General features: G+C 38.3%; 1 protein-coding gene across 4 annotated transcripts in view; it reads right to left on the bottom strand.

Annotated features, from left to right (window-relative positions):
* SCAMP1 (secretory carrier membrane protein 1) overlaps positions 1 to 20,597 on the bottom strand; it is a 149,757-nt gene that overhangs the window by 49,231 nt on the left and 79,929 nt on the right. For all 4 annotated transcript variants that reach the window (XM_043470729.1, XM_043470727.1, XM_043470728.1 and 1 more), the window contains one exon: positions 1,547 to 1,648. In XM_043470729.1, coding sequence (XP_043326664.1) covers positions 1,547 to 1,648 — 102 coding nt within the window. The remainder of the gene's footprint in view (positions 1 to 1,546; positions 1,649 to 20,597) is intronic.

Raw genomic sequence — 20,597 nt, 5'->3', positions numbered from 1 at the left:
ATGAATCAGCCATAGATTTACACGTATTCCCCATCCCGATCCCCCCTCCCACCTCCCTCTCCACCCGATTCCTCTGGGTCTTCCCAGCGCACCAGGTCGGAGCACTTGTCTCATGCATCCCACCTGGGCTGGTGATCTGTTTCACCATAGATAGTATACATGCTGTTCTTTTGAAATATCCCACCCTCACATTCTCCCACAGAGTTCAAAAGTCTGTTCTGTACTTCTGTGTCTCTTTTTCTGTTTTGCATATAGGGTTATCGTTACCATCTTTCTAAATTCCATATATATGTGTTAGTATGCTGTAATGTTCTTTATCTTTCTGGCTTACTTCACTCTGTATAAGGGGCTCCAGTTTCATCCATCTCATTAGGACTGGTTCAAATGAATTCTTTTTAACGGCTGAGTAATATTCCATGGTGTATATGTACCACAGCTTCCTTATCCATTCATCTGCTGATGGGCATCTAGGTTGCTCTCATTACTTCTTATCAAGTCTGTGACCCAACAATTATCTCAGAATAAACAGCTTGATTTTTTAAAGTCTGCTGAATTACATGAGATCTAGCTTATAACAGGTCACCTTGTATGCACCCTCACTAGCAGATTCCTGTGCTATTTAGTCACCTCACATGCTTCTATGCTTAGTTTTAACACTTTTTCCTAAGTCTGTACTAAAAAGCAAAAGAAATTATTTTGGCTTCATTATAAATAAGAAAGTACTGTTAACATAAACAGTGTATTTTTTTAATTAAATATTTAAAACATCTCCTTTCTGTCAAATGCTAAAGACTAAAATTTTTAAATGATAACAAACACTACTTTTTCCTAGAACTGATTTAAAATACCCTAATAAATTGTATGCATGTACATGTGCTCGTTAGACCTGCAAAGCTATCACTTTCAGTGTCTGCTCTAATTCAGCAGTCACATACTACATTCACGTCTTCAAATACACTCTAGTTACATGATCAGTTTTGTTTACATACATAATGCAGCAAAGTTGCTTTGTATATGCTTTTACCTTACAAAAATTCAACTGTATGCAACAGTTACAAGACAGAGAGGGGTGATTTTATAAATATGTATTCTTCTATGTACCACTTCACTCAAAGAACGTTTGCTCTAGAGTATCTGAGGAGAGATATAAAATCTATTACCTTCTAACCAGGGTCTAAATAGTCTCAGTTCCCGAGGGTACCCCACTGAGTGAGCCTTTTGCCATATTAAGAATGATTCTATTGTTTAAAGATAGATCCTTAACAAGCATGCAGTGACTCTACTTTTCAGACATGTGCATGTGTGTTTGCAGTTATGTGTCTACATGTTTACATACCTAAAATAGCACTTTACACATAACAAGTACTCTTTTCTTAAATTCCTTCAAAGGTTAGTCCTTAGGAAATTTTTTAATTGCCTTTTTTAATATTTGTTTACTTTTGCCAATCTGGTTTTTCTATGTCAAATATTTTTTAGGAATTCAAAAATCATATTAAGATATTAGAAGAAGAGATTATAACTAGAGTAATTAAGGTAAATTACTTACCAGTTACCCCAGTTATGAAATCCTGCAGCCTGGAGGACATGTACAGCAAACTGACAAATATAGATGAAAAAGAATACAAAGAATCTGAATGAACTGTCACTCCTGTTTTTAAAAAGAAAGGGGGAAAGAAGGGGAGTAGGGAGAAAAAGAAAGTGAAATGTCATCATTTTTCTCAATACTTTTACATTCACATGTAGACTGACATACAAAATTTAAAAATATTTTTAAAAATATCAGTGACAACTACCTGAACTGTCTATCCAAATGCTTAGACAATGTTATTATTATTACTCTCACTGATTTCCAACTGCACCACAAAACATCTTGGCAAAAGAAAAGTTACTTTGCTTTCCTTTTATTTTTTATTAAATAGCTTCACTGAATTATAATTAATATATAATAAACTGAAAGTATTTAAAATATACAATTCTGAAAGGTTTGACTTAAGTATATAACCATGAAACTTTTCTAATCAAAATAGTGAACACAGTCAAAAATTTTGTGTACCTGGTTAATTCCTCCCTCCCCACCCACTGCTTTCTGTCACAATAGTTACATATTTTAAGAGTTTTATTTAAATGGGATCATATAGTATATATTTTTTCCTTGTCTGCCTGCTTTCATTCAGCAGTTATTTTCCAGTTCACTCATGTTGTTGCCATGTAACAAAAGTCCATTCCTCTTCACTGCTGAGTAGTATTGCATTGCATAGTATGCTACAGTTTACCTATTCATTCATCTGTTGATGGACAGTTAGGTTGTTTATGGTTTCTCCTTCTACAAATAAAGCTGCCATGTACATTCATGTATATATACACATATGAACATCCATTTATTTTTCTCCTGGTAAATAATTACCAAGAAGTGGAATGGCTAGAACCCATGTTAGATATAAGTTTAATTTTTAAAGAAACTGTAAAATTGTTTTCCAAAGGAGTTGTTCTACTTCATATTCTCAATGGCAGTATATGAGAATTCCAGTACCTCCACATCTCATTAAGACTTGACAAAATCAATTCCTTAAATTTTAGCCATTCTAAGAGTTGTATAGCGGTAACTCAATTTAAATTTGCATTTCCCTAATAACTACTGTTGAGCACATTTTTATCCACATTTTTGTCATCCATACATCTCCTGTGGTGAACTATCAAAATATTTTTCCAAGGTTTTAATGTGCTTTTTCCCCTTACTGTTGAGTTTTCTGAGTTTGAATATATAGGTCTTTTTATCAGATAAATGCTTTGCAGAATTTTCTCCCATATTGTGGCTTATCTTTTTATTCTCTTAAGAATGTTTTTTAAAGAACAAAGTTTTGTCTTTTTATGGACTCAAATTTATCAATTGGCCTTTATATGAACCTTGATTTTATTGTTTTATCTAAGAAATCTGTGCCAAAGACAAGATACAAAGACTTTTTTCTTGTTTTCTCAAGAAGTTTTATATTTATTGGTTTAACATTTAAGTTTATGTCCCCTTTTTTGGTTAAGTTTTAAGATACGAGGGATGGATTTAAGCTCTTTTATTGAACATATAAATGCAATTATTTCCAGTATCGTTTTTTCTTTTCATTTATTTTTATTAGTTGGAGGCTAACTACTTTACAATATTGTAGTGGGTTTTGTCATATATTGACATGAATCAGCCATGGAATTACATGTATTCCCCATCCCGATCCCCCCTCCCACCTCCCTCTCCACCCAATTCCTCTGGGTCTTCCCAGTGCACCAGGCCCGAGCTCTTGTCTCATGCATCCAACCTGGGCTGGTGACCTGTTTCACCATAGATAATACACAAGTTTCGATGCTGTTCTCTCGAAACATCCCACCCTCCCCTTCTCCCACAGAGTCCAAAAGTCTGTTCTGTACATCTGTGTCTCTTAGTTTTGCATACTGGGTTATCATTACCATCTTTCTAAATTCCATATATATGTGTTAGTATGCTGTAATGGCCTTTACCTTTCTGGCTTACTTCAGTCTGTATAATAGGCTCCAGTTTCATCCATCTCATTAGAACTGATTCAAATGAATTCTTTTTAATGGCTGAGTAATATTCCATGGTGTATATGTACCACAGCTTCCTTATCCATTCGTCTGCTGATGGGCATCTAGGTTGCTTCCATGTCCTGGCTATTATAAACAGTGCTGCGATGAACATTGGGGTGCACGTGTCTCTTTCAGATCTGGTTTCCTCAGTGTGTATGCCCAGAAGTGGGATTGCTGGGTCATATGGCAGTTCTATTTCCAGTTTTTTAAGAAATCTCCACACTGTTTTCCATAGTGGCTGTACTAGTTTGCATTCCCACCAACAGTGTTAAGAGGGTTCCCTTTTCTCCACACCCTCTCCAGCATTTATTGCTTGTAGACTTTTGGATAGCAGCCATCCTGACTGGCGTGTAATGGTACCTCATTGTGGTTTTGATTTGCATTTCTCTGATAATGAGTGATGTTGAGCATCTTTTCATGTGTTTGTTACCCATCTGTATGTCTTCTTTGGAGAAATGTCTGTTTAGTTCTTTGGCCCATTTTTTGATTGGGTCATTTATTTTTCTGGAATTGAGCTTCAAGAGTTGCTTGTATATTTTTGAGATTAATCCTTTGTCTGTTTCTTCATTTGCTATTATTTTCTCCCAATCTGAGGGCTGTCTTTTCACCTTGCTTATAGTTTTCTTTGTTGTGCAAAAGCTTTTAAGTTTCATTAGGTCCCATTTGTTTATTTTTGCTTTTATTTCCAATATTCTGGGAGGTGGGTCATAGAGGATCCTGCTGTGATTCATGTCAGAGAGGGTTTTGCCTATGTTCTCCTCTAGGAGTTTTATAGTTTCTGGTCTTACATTTAGATCTTTAATCCATTTTGAGTTTATTTTTGTGTATGGTGTTAGAAAGTGTTCTAGTTTCATTCTTTTACAAGTGGTTGACCAGTTTTCCCAGCACCACTTGTTAAAGAGGTTGTCTTTTTTCCATTGTATATCCTTGCCTCCTTTGTCGAAGATGAGGTGTCCATAGGTTCGTGGATTTATCTCTGGGCTTTCTATTCTGTTCCATTGATCTATATTTCTGTCTTTGTGCCAGTACCATACTGTCTTGATGACTGTGGCTTTGTAGTAGAGCCTGAAGTCAGGCAGGTTGATTCCTCCAGTTCCATTCTTCTTTCTCAAGATTACTTTGGCTATTCGAGGTTTTTTCCAGCATCATTTCTTAAAAAGATTATTCTTTCTGCACTACATTACCTTTGTACCTTTCTAAAAAAAAAATCACTTATCTATATGTGGGTGGGTTTATTTCTGAACTCTGTCTCCTCATTCTATTTGTCAACCTTTATGTCAGTATCAGTATCACACCATTTTGACTGCTTAAGTTTTCTAGTATGTCTTTAAATTAGGTATGTTAATCTTCCAATTTTGCTGTCTTTCCTCAAAGTTGTTTTGGCTATTCTAGGCTATTACATTTCTATATATCTTTTAGAATCACCTAGTTCATTTCCATAAAACAACCTAAAGGGATTTTTATAGGGATTACATTGCGTCTATAGATCCATTTGGAGAGAATTCATATCATATAACATTGAGTCTTCCAACCCATTAACAAGATGTATGTCTCCATTTATATTTTCTACATAGATGACTATGTAATCTGTGGGGAAAAGCCAGTTTTACTCCTTCCTTTCTAATGTGAGGCTTCTTACTTGGCTTTCTGACCTGTTTATACTGGTGAGAACCTCTACTACAAAGTTTAAAATAAGTGGTGAGAATAAACATCTTTATCTTGTTCTTGGATCTTAAACAGAAAGCTTTTAGTCCTTCACCATTAAGTATGATGTTAAATGTTACAGTTTTTCATAGATGCCCTTTATCAAGTTGAGAAAGTTACCTTTTATTCCAACTTTGAGTGTTTTTATCATGAAAGTGAAGGTTTTTGGATTCTGTCAAATGTTTCTTTTGCATCAACTAAGATGATCATATGGTGAATTACAATAACTAATTTTCTAATCTTAAACCAATCTTGAATTCCTAAAATAAGCTACACTCACTTGATTGTGACACAGTATCTTTAAACATACTGTTGAATTTGATTCTTCGGCAAGATTTTCAACTGTCCAAAGTTTACTCCATTTCTGCTCATCTCAGTGACTATTCCAACCCCAAAACACATTTTTGGAAGTCTTCATTAGGGAAGATTTGTCCCTTCTGCTCATTTATTTAACAGTCATTTGTTTATATTAATATGAGCATGGCTCATACATATATATGTTCTTTTTTCTTATTAATGTTTTTGCTTTATTACCTGTATACCAAGAAACCAGAGTATATGTAACATATACTCTGAAGAGAGTTTCATAAATAGAATAATGTCTAAAGGCATCACAACAGCTATTTCAGTTACCTAACAGGGATCTTTCTAGGTTCCAAACTCACAGATAAATTCTAGAAACTGAATCTACCTAACAAAACGTCTAAGAAATCTATTACAAGGTACAGAATATGTCTTAAAAAGTAAGCTTCTTATAGCCTCTTCAATAGGGGGTGCTGGGAAAACTGTGAAAAAGCTACATGTGAAAGAATGAAACGAGAGCACTTCCTAACATCATACACAAAAATAAACTCAAAATGGATTAAAGACTTAAATGTAAGGCCAGAAACTATAAAGCTCTCTTAGAGGAAAATAAAGGAAGTACACTCTTTGACATGCATCACAACAAGATCCTCTTTGAAATAAAAATAAACAAATGTGACTTAATTAAGCGAAAAGTTTCACACAGCAAAGCAAACTATAAACAAGATTAAAAGACAACCCTCAGAGTGGGAGAAAACAATAGCAAACAAAACAACTGACAAAGGATTAATCTCCAGAATATATAAGCAGCTCATACAGATCACATCAGGAAAACAAACAGCCCAATCAAAAAATGGGCAGAAGACCCAAACAGACATTTCTCCAAAGAAATACAGATGGCTAATAAGCACACAAAAAGATGTTCAACATTGTCCAGTGTTAGAGAAACGCTAATCAAAACTACACTGAACAATCACCTCACACCAGTCAAAAATGGCCATCATCAAAAAAATCTACAAACAATAAATTCTGAAGAGGGCATGGAGAAAAGGGAACCCTCTTGCACCACTGGTGGGAATGTAAATTGATACAGCCACTATGGTGGGCAGTATGGAGATTCCTTAAAAAACTAGGAATAAAACCACCATATGACGCAACAATCCTACTCCTGGGCATATACCCTGAGGAAACCACTAACCAGATAAGACATATGTATCCCAATGTAAAACGCAGCACTACTTACAACAGCAAAGACACAGAAGCAACCTGATGTCCACTGACAAAAGAATGGATAGAGAAGCTGTGGCATATTTATACAATGGAATATTGCTCAGCCATAAAAGGAATGCATCTGAGTCAGTTCTAATGAGGTGGATGAACCTAGTGCCTATCATACGAGTGAAGTCAGAAAAACAAGTATCATATTTTAATGCACATATACATTAAATCCAGAAAGATGGTACTGATGAACCTATCTGCAGGGCAACAGTGGAGACACAGACAGAGAGAACAGGCTTGTGGACACAGCAGGGGGAAGGAGAGGGTGGGACAAATGGCGAGAGTAACACAGGGACATATACAGGACCATACGTAAAATAGATAGCCAGCAGGAATTTGCTGTTATGATGCAGGAGCTCAAACCTGTACTCTGTGACAACTTAGAGGGGTGGGACAGGGTGGGAGGAGGGAAGGAGATTCAAGAGGGAGGGGACATATGTATACCTGTGGCTGATTCATGTTGATGTACGGCAGAAACTAACACAAAACTCTAAAGCAGTTATCCTTCAATTAAAAATAAATTTTAAAAAATACAAAAATTAAGCTGTCCTAATAAAAGGAAAGTATTTCTAAAATATTGCTCTCAAATAGTAATGAAGGAATGTAAAGACTGGTTCATCTTCCTCCTTTGTATGTACAGCTGTTGTTGTCGCTGTTTAGTCACTAATCCTGTCCAACCCTTTTTACGACCCCATGAACTGTAGCCCGCCAGGCTTCTCTGTTCATGGGATTTCCCAAGCAAGAGTAGTGGGGTCGGTTGGATTCCCTCCTCCAGGGGATACTACCGACCGAGGGATTGAACCTGCGTCTCCTGCACTGCAGGTGGAGTCTTCACCGCTGAGCCACCACGGAAGCTCCTACATGTATAGTTAGTTCATATAAAAGCACAGCTATGAAATGAATTTTACTGTCTTCTTGTCCAGAAAGAAAAAAGTTGGTTGATCAAATGAGGCAGACAAAGTCTATAGAGAAATATGTTTAGCCTCCTTAAATAGTAAAAGTAGAAAGATGCACAGCTAGTGTACTAAATTGATGAAACAGAAACCTCAGAGTTTCTCATTTTTTCTACTTTTACTATTTAAGGAAGCTAAACATATTTTTTAACAGACTTTGTTTGCTTCATTTGATCAACCCATCTTTCTATTTCTGGACAATAAGACGGTAAAATTAATCTCATATACACTTACCACACTAATATAAATGATTATTTTAAAAACACTACAAATTTCTCTAAGCTATAAATTCCACATACCAGCACATACTGAACTATCTAGACTTTAACTTCCAAGAGTGCACAAATCTTCCTCTAATCTATCCAAATTATTACAAATGTAAAATCAGTCAAATTCCAGTTTTCAAACAGTTGCTCTGTTTTTAACTATACAAAGAGTTACTTAAAATATACTTCCTCTCTTCAAAACAATATTAAAAAAGTGAATCTGACTTCCCTGTGAAAACAATTTTACAATACCAGTTGCAATTCCCTGCCAAAAGCCTAAAATTTATTAAAGACTTGTATGCAAAAAAAAAAACTGAGGTAGTTATGGAGCAAAAAGCACATTAAGTATAGATAATTTCCCATATACTGAATAGTAGAACATTCTCTAAAGTGTAAGCTTAAATGATATAACAATCACATGAATTTCAAGTTCATCCAAACTGCTTTAAAAGCCTGGTAAAGCTGTGAAGCTCTTACAGGGCCAGATAACCACTTCTGCCACTCCACTCCCCGACTCCTCTGGCCACCTCAAGGGCAAGGCTATACCACAGCCAGAATCAGTAAGGGTCCAGGAGATCCACTCTCACCACTATTATTCAACATAGTTTTTGAAGTCCTAGCTACAGCAATCAGAGAAGAAAAGAAATAAAAGGAATCCAGATCAGAAAAGAAGAAGTAAAGCTCTCACTGTTTGCAATGACATGATACTATACATAGAAAACCCTAAAGATACTATCAGAAAATTACTAGAGCTAATCAGTGAATTTAGCAAAGTCACAGGATAAAAAATCAATACACAGAAATGACTTGCATTCCTATATACTAACAATGAAAAAATAGAGAAATTAAGGAATCATCCCATTCACCATTGCAACAAAAAGAACAAAATATCTAAAATAAACCTATCTGAAGAGACAAAAGAACTGTATACAGAAAATTATAAGACACTGATGAAAGAAATCAAACATGATGTAAACAGATACAGATACATATCATGTTCCTGGGTAGGAAGATTCAAAATTGTGAAAATGACTATACTACCAAATGCAATCTACAGATTCAATGTAATCCCTATGAAATTACCAATGGCATTTTTCACAGAACTAGAACAAAAAATCTCACAATTCATATGGAAACACAAAAGATCCTGAATAGCCAAAGCAGTCTTGAGAAAGAAGAATGGAGCTGGAGGAATCAGCCTTCCTGACTTCAGGTTATACTACAAAGCTACGGTCATCCAGACAGTATGGTTCTGGCACAGAAACAGAAGTACAGACCAATGGAACAAGATAGAAAGCCCAGAAATAAACCCATGCACCTATGGGTACCTTATTTTTGAATATTGTATATTGTATATTTTTGAATATATTGTATATTTTTGAATTGTATATTTTTGAATATACAATGAGGAAAAGAGAGCCTCTTCAATAAGTGGTGCAGGGAAAACTGGACACCTACATGTAAAAGAATGAAATTAGAATGCTAACACCATACACAAAGATAAACTCAAAATGGATTAAAGACCTAAATGTAAGACCAGAAACTATAAAACTCTTAGAGGAAAACATAGGCAGAACACTTGATGACATATATCAAAGCAAGATCCTCTATGACACACCTCCTAGAGTAGTGGAAACACAAACAGGAGTAAACAAATGGGACCTACTTAAAAACTTTAAAAAAACTTTAAAAAAGTTGCTCAGTCGTGTCCAACTCTTTGTGACCCCATGGACTGTAGCCCACCAGGCTCCTCCATCCATGGGATTCTCCAGGCAAGAACACTGGAGTGGGTTGCCAAAGGAACCTATAACAAGGTGAAAAGACAGCCCTCAGAATGGGAGAACATAATAGCAAATGAAACAATGGACAAAGGATTAATCTCCAGAATATATAAGCAGCTCACACAGCTCAATATCAGGAAAACAAACAGCCCAATCAAAAAATGGGCAGAAGGACTAAACAGACATTTCTCCAAAGAAGACATACAGATGGCTAACGAACACATGAAAAGATACTCAACATCACTCATTACTAGAGAAATGCAAATCAAAACTACAATGAGATATCACCTCACACCAGTCAGAATGGCCATCATCAAAAAGTCTACAAACAATAAATGCTGGAGAGGGTGTGGAGAAAAGGGAACGCTCTTGCACTACTGGTGGGAATGCAAATTGATACAGCCACTATGGAAGACAGTATGGAGATTTCTTTAAAAACTAGGAATAGAGGGAGGAGCCAAGATGGCGGAGGAGTAGGAGGGGGAGACCACTTTCTCCCCTACAAATTCATGGAAAGAGCAACTGAATGCAGAGCAAACTTCACAAAACAACTTCTGATCGCTAGCTGAGGTCATCAGGCGCCCAGAAAAGTAGCCCATTGTCTTCGAAAGGAGGTAGGACAAAATATAAAAGATAAAAAGAGAGACAAAAGAGCTAGGGACGGAGATGCGTCCCGGGAAGGGAGTCTTAATAGAGGAAGTTTCCGAACACCAGGAAACCCTCGCACTGGCGGGTCTGGGGGAAGTTTTTAAATCTCGGAGGGCAACCTAACTGGGAGGGGAAAAATAAATAAAACCCACATATTACATGCCTAAAAGCAACTCCCAGCGGAAAAGTACCCCAGACACCTGCATCAGCCACCAGCAAATGGGGGCGGAACGGAGAGGAGCAGGCCTGAGTGCCCTGAGGGCAATCGGAGGGAGCTTTTGTGAGTTACCAACTTAAACTGTGGGACAGCAAAAGAGAGAGAGGAAATTAACCAGCCCGAACACACTGCCGGCCATTCACAGAACAAAGGGACCGAGCAAGTCCAGAGGAGCTAGCCAGCTGCAGACCGGCCCAGCCCCGCCGGAGGCGGGAGGCGGGAGGCAGGGGGGAGGGCAAAGGGGCAAACTCGGCCCCAGAGGCGGCATCCCCTACCACACTGCAAACAGGCCTCCAGTTTCTAACCAAAGACTTCCTGAGATTCTGGATGGTCGACATCCGCCGGGAGGGTCGCGGCTAGACACAGGGCGCACGCACCCGACCGGCGCAGGCAGGGACTGGGGCTGGGGACGCGGAGGGGAGAAGGCGCACGCACCCGACTGGCGCGGGCGGAAACTGAGGCTGGGACGGAGGAGGGGAGAAGGCGCGCCAGACCGGGAAGAGTGTGCCCGTCAAGCTCCTGGCTGCCTGAGCTGCTTGGGCCGGGGAAGGCACAAAACGCAGGCGCAGCCGAGTCCGCACTTTTGTGGAACACCGGAGGGCTGGAACCGCGCGCAGTGCAGGGCACGCTCCATATAGAGCAGCCGGGAGCCTGAGCAGCATAGACGGGGAAAGCAGCACCAGCCCCTCCCGGCAGCGCGTAGGAACTAGCAACCTGAACAAGAGTCCACCTCCGCCCGCCTGTGTCAGGGCGGAAATTAGGCACTGAAGAGACCGGCAAACAGAAGCCAAATAAACAAAGGGAACAGCTTCAGAAGAGACGGGTGCAACAGATTAAAATCCCTGTAGATAACACCGACTACACCAGAAGGGGCCTGTAGATATCGAGAAGTGTAAGCTGGAACGAGGAGCTGTCTGAAACTGAACGGAACCCAAACTGACTGCAACAGCTCCAGAGAAATTCCTAGATATTTTATTTTAATTAAAAAAAAAATTTTTTTTTATTTTTTCTCTTTTATTTTCTTTTAAAATTCCCTATTACTCCCCCATTACTCCTTAACTTTCATTTTCATAGATTTTTACGATTTTTTTAATTAGGAAAAAAAATTTTTTTTTTCTTTTCTTTTTCTCTTATTTCCTTTTAAAGTTCTCTATTACTCCTCTACTACTCCTTAATTTTCATTTTCATTTCACTATAACCTTGCAAAAAAAAAAAGAGAAGCCCTATTTTTAAACCAAACTTCATATATATTTCTAAAATTTTTTCTTTTTGTTCTTAATATTGTATTTTTAAGAATATAACCTCTACTCTAGATTTTTAATCTTTGTTTTTCAGTATGTGATATAAATTTTGGACATTTAAGAATCCAATATTCAGTTCCCATTTTTATTCAGGAGTGTGTTGATTACTCTCTCCCAATTTTGACTCTCCATTTTCTACCTCAGAACACCTCTGTTTCCTCCTTTCCCCTTCTCTTCCCAATCCAATTCTGTGAATCTCTGTGGGTGTCTGGGCTACGGAGAACACTCTGGGAACAGACAACAGACAACACTCGTAGATCTGTCTCTCTCCTCTTGAGTCCCCCTTTTTCTCCTCCTGCTCATCTCTATCTCCCTCCTCCCTCTCCTCTTCTTCATGTAACTCTGTGAACCTCTCTGGGTTTCCCTCACAGGGGAGAATCTTTTCACCATTAACCTAGAAGTTTTATTGTCAGTGCTGTATAGTTGAAGAAGTCTTGAGACTACTGGAAGAATAAAACTGAAATCCAGAGGCAGGAGACTTAAGCCCAAAACCTGAGAACACCAGAAAACTCCTGACTACAGGGAACATTAAGTAATAAGAGACCGTCCAAAAGCCTCCGTACCTACACTGAAACCAACCACCACCCAAGAGCCAGTAAGTTTCAGAGCAAGACATACCACGCAAATTCTCCAGCAACACAGGAACATAGCCCTGAACATCAACATACAGGCTGCCCAAGGACACACCTAACACACAGACCCATCTCAAAACTCATTACTGGACACTCCATTGCACTCCAGAGAGAAGAAATCTAGTTCCATGCACCAGAACACTGACACAAGCTTCCCTAACCAGGAAACCTTGACAAGCCAATCGTCAAACCCCACCCACTGGGTAAAACCTCCACAATAAAAAGGAACCACAGACCACCAGAATACAGAAAGCCCACTCCAGACACAGCAATCGAAACAAGCTGAAAAGGCAGAGGAATACCCAACAGGTACAGGAACATGAAAAATGCCCACCAAGTCAAACAAAAGAGGAGGAGATAGGGAATCTACCTGAAAAAGAATTTAGAATAATGATAATAAAAATGATCCAAAATCTTGAAAACAAAATGGAGTTACAGATAAATAGCCTGGAGACAAAGATTGAGAAGATGCAAGAAATGTTTAATAAAGACCTAGAAGAAATAAAAGAGTCAATTAAAAATGAATAATGCAATAAATGAGATCAAAAACACTCTGGAGGGAACCAAGAGTAGAATAACAGAGACAGAAGATAGGATAAGTGAGGTAGAAGATAAAATGATGGAAATAAATGAAGTAGAGAGGAAAAAAGAAAAAAGAATCAAAAGAAATGAGGACAACCTCTGGGACAATGTGAAACGCCCCAACATTCGAATCATAGGAGTCCCAGAAGAAGAAGACAAAAAGAAAGGCCATGAGAAAATACTCGAGGAGATAATAGCTGAAAACTTCCCTAAAATGGGGAAGGAAATAGCCACCCAAGTCCAAGAAACCCAGAGAGTTCCAAACAGGATAAACCCAAGGCGAAACACCCCAAGACACATATTAATCAAATTAACAAAGATCAAACACAAAGAACAAATATTAAAAGCAGCAAGGGAGAAACAACAAATAACACACAAAGGGATTCCCATAAGGATAACAGCTGATCTATCAATAGAAACCCTCCAGGCCAGAAGGGAATGGCAGGACACACTTAAAGTAATGGAAGAGAATAACCTACAACCTAGATTACTGTATCCAGCAAGGATCTCATTCAGATATGAAGGAGAACTCAAAAGCTTTACAGACAAGCAAAAGCTCAGAGAATTCAGCACCACCAAACCAGCTCTAATGCTAAAGTATCTTCTCTAGACAGGAAACACAGAAAGGTTGTATAAACGTGAACCCAAAACAACAAAGTAAATGGCAACGGGACCATACCTAGCAATAATTACCTTAAATGTAAATAGGTTGAATGCTCCAAACAAAAGACAAAGACTGGCTGAATGGATACAAAAACAAGACCCCTATATATGCTGTCTACAAGAGACCCATCTCAAAACAAGAGACACATACAGACTAAAAGTGAAGGGCTGGAAAAAAATATTTCACACAAACGGAGAACAAAAGAAAGCAGGAGTCGCAATACTCATATCAGATAAAATAGACTTTCAAATAAAGGCTGTGAAAAGAGACAAAGAAGGACACTACATACTGACCAAAGGATCAATCCAAGAAGAAGATATAACAATTATAAATATGTATGCACCCAACATAGAAGCGCCACAATATGTAAGGCAAACGCTAACAAGTATGAAAGAGGAAATTAACAGCAACATAATAATAGTGGGAGACTTTAATACCCCACTCACAACTATGGATAGATCAACTAAACAGAAAATCACCAAGGAAACACAAACTTTAAATGACACAATGGACCAGCTAGACCTAATTGATATCTATAGGACATTTCACCCCAGAACAATCAACTTCACCTTTTTCTCAAGTGCACACAGAACCTTCTCCATAATAGATCACATCCTGAGCCATAAATCTGGTCCTGGAAAATTCAAAAAAATTGAAATCATTCCAGTCATCTTTTCTGACCACAGTGCAGTAAGACTAGATCTCAATTACAGGAAAAAAATTGTTAAAAATTCAAACATTAAAAAAAAAAAAAAATTCAAATATATGGAGGCTAAATAACACGCTTCTGAATAACCAACAAATCATAGAAGAAATCAAAAAAGAAATCAAAATATGCACAGAAATGAATGAAAATGAAAACACAACAACCCAAAACCTATGGGACACTGTAAAAGCAGTGCTAAGGGGAAAGTTCATAGCATTACAAGCTTACCTCAAGAAACAAGAAAAAAGTCAAATAAATAACCTAACCCTACACCTAAAGCAACTAGAGAAGGAAGAAATGAAGAACCCCAGGGTTAGTAGAAGGAAAGAAATCTTAAAAATTAGGGCAGAAATAAATGCAAAAGAAACTAAAGAGACCATAGCAAAAATCAACAAAGCTAAAAGCTGGTTTTTTGAAAAAATAAACAAAACTGACAAACCATTAGCAAGACTCATTAAGAAACAAAGAGAGAAGAACCAAATTAACAAAATTAGAAATGAAAATGGAGAGATCACAACAGACAACACTGAAATACAAAGGATCATAAGAGACTACTACCAGCAGCTCTATGCCAATAAAATGGACAACTTGGAAGAAATGGACAATTCTTAGAAAAGTATAACTTTCCAAAACTGAACCAGGAAGAAATAGAAGATCTTAACAGACCCATCACAAGCAAGGAAATCGAAACTGTAATCAGAAATCTTCCAGCAAACAAAAGCCCAGGACAAGATGGCTTAACAGCTGAATTCTACCAAAAATTTAGAGACGAGCTAACACCTATCTTACTCAAACTCTTCCAGAAAATTGCAGAAGGTGGTAAACTTCCAAACTCATTCTATGAGGCCACCATCACCCTAATTCCAAAACCAGACAAAGATGCCACAAAACAAGAAAACTACAGACCAGTATCACTGATGAACATAGATGCAAAAATCCTTAACAAAATTCTAGCAAACAGAATCCAACAACATATTAAAAAAAATCGTACACCATGACCAAGTGGGCTTTATCCCAGGAATGCAAGGATTCTTTAATATCTGCAAATCAATCAATGTAATGCACCACATTAACAAATTGAAAGATAAAAACCATATGATTATCTCAATAGATGCAGAGAAAGCCTTTGACAAAATTCAACACCCATTTATGATTAAAACTCTCCAGAAAGCAGGAATAGAAGGAACATACCTCAACATAATAGAAGCTATATATGACAAACCCACAGCAAGCATCACCCTCAATGGTGAAAAATTGAAAGCATTTCCCCTGAAATCAGGAACAAGACAAGGGTGCCCACTCTCACCACTACTATTCAACATAGTGTTGGAAGTTTTGGCCACAGCAATCAGAGCAGAAAAAGAAGTAAAAGGAATCCAGATAGGAAAAGAAGAAGTGAAACTCTCACTGTTTGCAGATGACATGATCCTCTACATAGAAAACCCTAAAGACTCTACCAGAAAATTACTAGAGCTAATCAATGAATATAGTAAAGTTGCAGGATATAAAATTAACACACAGAAATCCCTTGCATTCCTATACACTAACAATGAGAAAACAGAAAGAGAAATTAAGGAAACAATACCATTCACCATTGCAACAAAAAGAATAAATACTTAGGAGTATATCTACCTAAAGAAACAAAAGACCTATACATAGAAAACTATAAAACACTCATGAAAGAAATCAAAGAGGACACAAACAGATGGAGAAACACACCGTGTTCATGGATTGGAAGAATCAATATTGTCAAAATGGCTATTCTACCCAAAGCAATCTATAGATTCAATGAAATCCCTATTAAGCTACCAACAGTATTTTTCACAGAACTAGAACAAATAATTTCTCAATTTGTATGGAAATACAAAAAACCTTGAATAGCTAAAGTAATCTTGAGAAAGAAGAATGGAACTGGAGGAATCAACCTGCCTGACTTCAGGCTCTACTACAAAGCCACAGTCATCAAGACAGTATGGTACTGGCACAAAGACAGAAATATAGATCAATGGAACAGAATAGAAAGCCCAGAGATAAATCCACGAACCTATGGACACCTCATCTTCGACAAAGGAGGCAAGGATATACAATGGAAAAAAGACAACCTCTTTAACTAGTGCTGGGAAAACTGGTCAACCACTTGTAAAAGAATGAAACTAGAACACTTTCTAACACCATACACAAAAATAAACTCAAAATGGATTAAAGATCTAAATGTAAGACCAGAAACTATAAAACTCCTAGAGGAAAACATAGGCAAAACCCTCTCCGACATAAATCACAGCAGGATCCTCTATGACCCACCTCCCAGAATGGAAATAAAGCAAAAAATAAACAAAGGACCTAAGAAACTTAAAAGCAACTTGGACCTAATGAAACTTAAAAGCTTTTGCACTACAAAGGAAACTATAAGCAAGGTGAAAAGACAGCCCTCAGATTGGGAGAAAATAATAGCAAATGAAGAAACAGACAAAGGATTAATCTCAAAAATATACAAGCAACTCCTGCAGCTCAATTCCAGAAAAATAAATGACCCAATCAAAAAATGGGCCAAAGAACTAAACAGACATTTCTCCAAAGAAGACATACAGATGGCTAACAAACACATGAAAAGATGCTCAACATCACTCATTATCAGAGAAATGCAAATCAAAACCACAATGAGGTACCATTACACGCCAGTCAGGATGGCTGCTATCCAAAAGTCTACAAGCAATAAATGCTGGAGAGGGTGTGGAGAAAAGGGAACCCTCTTACACTGTTGGTGGGAATGCAAACTAGTACAGCCACTATGGAAAACAGTGTGGAGATTTCTTAAAAAACTGGAAATAGAACTGCCGTATGACCCAGCAATCCCACTTCTGGGCATACACACCGAGGAAACCAGATCTGAAAGAGACACGTGCACCTCAGTGTTCATCGCAGCACTGTTTATAATAGCCAGGACATGGAAGCAACCTAGATGCCCATCAGCAGACGAATGGATAAGGAAGCTGTGGTACATATACACCATGGAATATCACTCAGCCATTAAAAAGAATTCATTTGAATCAGTTCTAATGAGATGGATGAAACTGGAGCCTATTATACAGAGTGAAGTAAGCCAGAAAGGTAAAGACCATTACAGCATACTAACACATATATATGGAATTTAGAAAGATGGTAATGATAACCCTATATGCAAAACAGAAAAAGAGACACAGATGTACAGAACAGACTTTTGGACTCTGTGGGAGAAGGCGAGGGTGGGATGTTCTGAGAGAACAGCATCGAAACATGTGTATTATCTACGGTGAAACAGGTCACCAGCCCAGGTTGGATGCATGAGACAAGAGCTCGGGCCTGGTGCACTGGGAAGACAGAGGGATTGGGTAGAGAGGGAGGTGGGAGGGGGGATCGGGATGGGGAGTACATGTAATTCCATGGCTGATTCATGTCAATGTATGACAAAACCCACTACAATATTGTAAAGTAATTAGCCTCCAACTAATAAAAATAAATGGAAAAAAAAAAAAAAAAAGAGGCATGAAGGAAATAAAACGTTTAAAAAAAAAAAAACTAGGAATAAAACCATATGATTCAGCAATCCCATTCCTAGGCATATACCCTGAGGAAACCAAAATTGAAAAAGACGCAAGTACACCAAAGTTCATCACAGCACTATTCACAACAGCTAGAACATGGAAGCAACCTAGATGTCCACTGACAGATGAATGGATAAAGAAGTTGTGGTACATATACACAATGGAGTATTACTCAGCCATAAAAAGGAACACCTCTGAGTCAGTTCTAATGAGGTGGATGAATCTAGAGCCTATTATACAGAGTGAAGTAAGTCAGAAAGAGAAAGATAAATATCATATGCTAACGCATAAATATGGAATCTAGAAGGATAGTACTGATGAACTTATCTGCAAGGCAGCAATGGAGAAACAGTCATAGAGAACAGACTTAGGGACATGGGGAGGAGAAGGGAGGTGAGGGTGAGATGTATGGAGACAGGAAAAGGGAAACTTACACTGCCATACGTAAAATAGATAGCCAATGGGAATTTGCTGTATGTCTCAGGGAACTCAAACAGGAGCTCTGTAACAACCAACAGGGTGGGATGGTGAGAGAGATGAGAGGGAGGTTCAAAAGGGAGGGCACACATGTACGTCTATGGCTGATTCGTGCTGATGTTTGACAGAAAACAAAATTCTGTAAAGCAATTATCCTTCAATTAAAAAATAAATAAATTATAAAAATAATAATTTTTTTTTAAAAAGGTCCAGGAGGAAAAAACACCATTGCAGGTATACATGATGTGTAACAGCATTGCTGGATCATAGAGAAAGCAAGGGAATTCCAGAAAAACATTTACCTCTGTTTCATTGACAGTGCTAAAGCCTTTGACTGTGTGGATCATAAACTGGAAAACTCTTAAAGAGATGGGAATACAAGACCATCTAACCTGTCTCCTGAGAAACCTGCATGTGGGTCAAGACGCAACAGACAGAACCTTGTATAGGACAACAATAGTTCAGGACTGAGAAAGGAGTATGACACGGCTGTTTATTGTCATCCTGTATATTTAACTTATATGCAGAGCACATCATGTGAAATGCCAGAATGGATGAATTACAAGCTGGAATCAATACTGCTGGGAGAAATGTCAACAACCTCAGATACACAGATGATACCACTCTAATCGCAGAAAGCTAAGAAGAACTAAAGAGCCTCTTGATGAGGGTGAAGGAGGAGAGTGAAAAAGCCAGCTTAAAACTCAGTATTAAAAAAACTAGATCATGGCATCCAGTCCCATCACTTCATGCAAAATAGAAGGGGGAAAGGTGGAAGCAGTGACAGATTTCCTCTTCTTTGGCTCTAAAAGCACTGCAGATGGTGACTGCAGCCATGAAATTAGAAGACAACTACTTCTTGGCAGGGAAGCTATGAAAAACCTAAACAGTGTGTTAAGAAGCAAAGACTCACTTTGCTGACAAAGGTCCATTTAGTCAGGCTATGGTCTTTCCAGCAGTCATGCAGGGATGTGAGAGTTGGACTATAAAGAAAGCTGAGTGCTAAAGAATTGATGCTTTTGAACTGTGGTGTTGGAGAAGACTATTCAGAGTCCCTTGGACTGCAAGGAGATCCAACCAGTCCATCCTAAAGGAAATCAGTCCTCAATATCATTGGAAGGACTGATGCTAAAGCTGAAACTCCAACACTTTGGCCACCTGATGCAAAGAACTGACTCATTTGAAAAGACCCTGATGCTGGGAAAGATGGAAGGCAGGAGGAGAAGGAGACGACAGAGGATGAGATGGCTGGATGGCATCACCAACTCAATGGACATGAGTTTGAGTAAACTCTGGGAGTTGGCAATGGAAAGGGAGGCCTGGCATGCTGCAGTCCATGGAGTCACAAAGAGTCGGACATGACTGAGTGACTGAAGTGAACTGAATGGTCTTCCCAGTAGTCATGTAAGGATGTGAGAGCTGGACCATAAAGAAGGCTGAGCACCAAAGAATTGATGTTCTCGAACTGTGGTGCTGGAGAAGACTCTTGAGAGTCCCCTGGACAGCAAGGAGATCAAACCAGTCAATCTTAAAGGAAATCAACTCTGAATACTCATTGGAAGGACTGATGCTGACCCTGAAACTCCAAAACTTTGGCCACCTGATGCAAACAGCTGACTTACTGAAAAGACCCTGATGCTGGGTAAAAGTGAAGGCAGAAGAAAAAGAGGGTGAGAGAGGATGAGATGGTTGGATGGCATCACTGATTCAAAGGACATGAACTTGGGCAAACTCCAAGAGATGGTGAGGGAAAAGGAAGCCTGGCATGCTGAGGAGTCCACGGGGTCACAAAGAGTGGGATACAGCTTGGCAACTGAACAACAACAACATTATCCAAAACCAAAGGCGATGGGTCTTGTTCATAGAAAGAGGTTAGGAAGCAGACTGTTTAAACAACCCAGCTTGTACACAGCCAT

Source organism: Cervus canadensis, chromosome 6, assembly GCF_019320065.1.
Source record: "Cervus canadensis isolate Bull #8, Minnesota chromosome 6, ASM1932006v1, whole genome shotgun sequence".
NCBI lineage: Eukaryota > Metazoa > Chordata > Mammalia > Artiodactyla > Cervidae > Cervus > Cervus canadensis.
The sequence above is the reverse complement of the archived record's forward strand: the minus strand, read 5'-3'. Positions and strand labels throughout refer to the sequence as shown.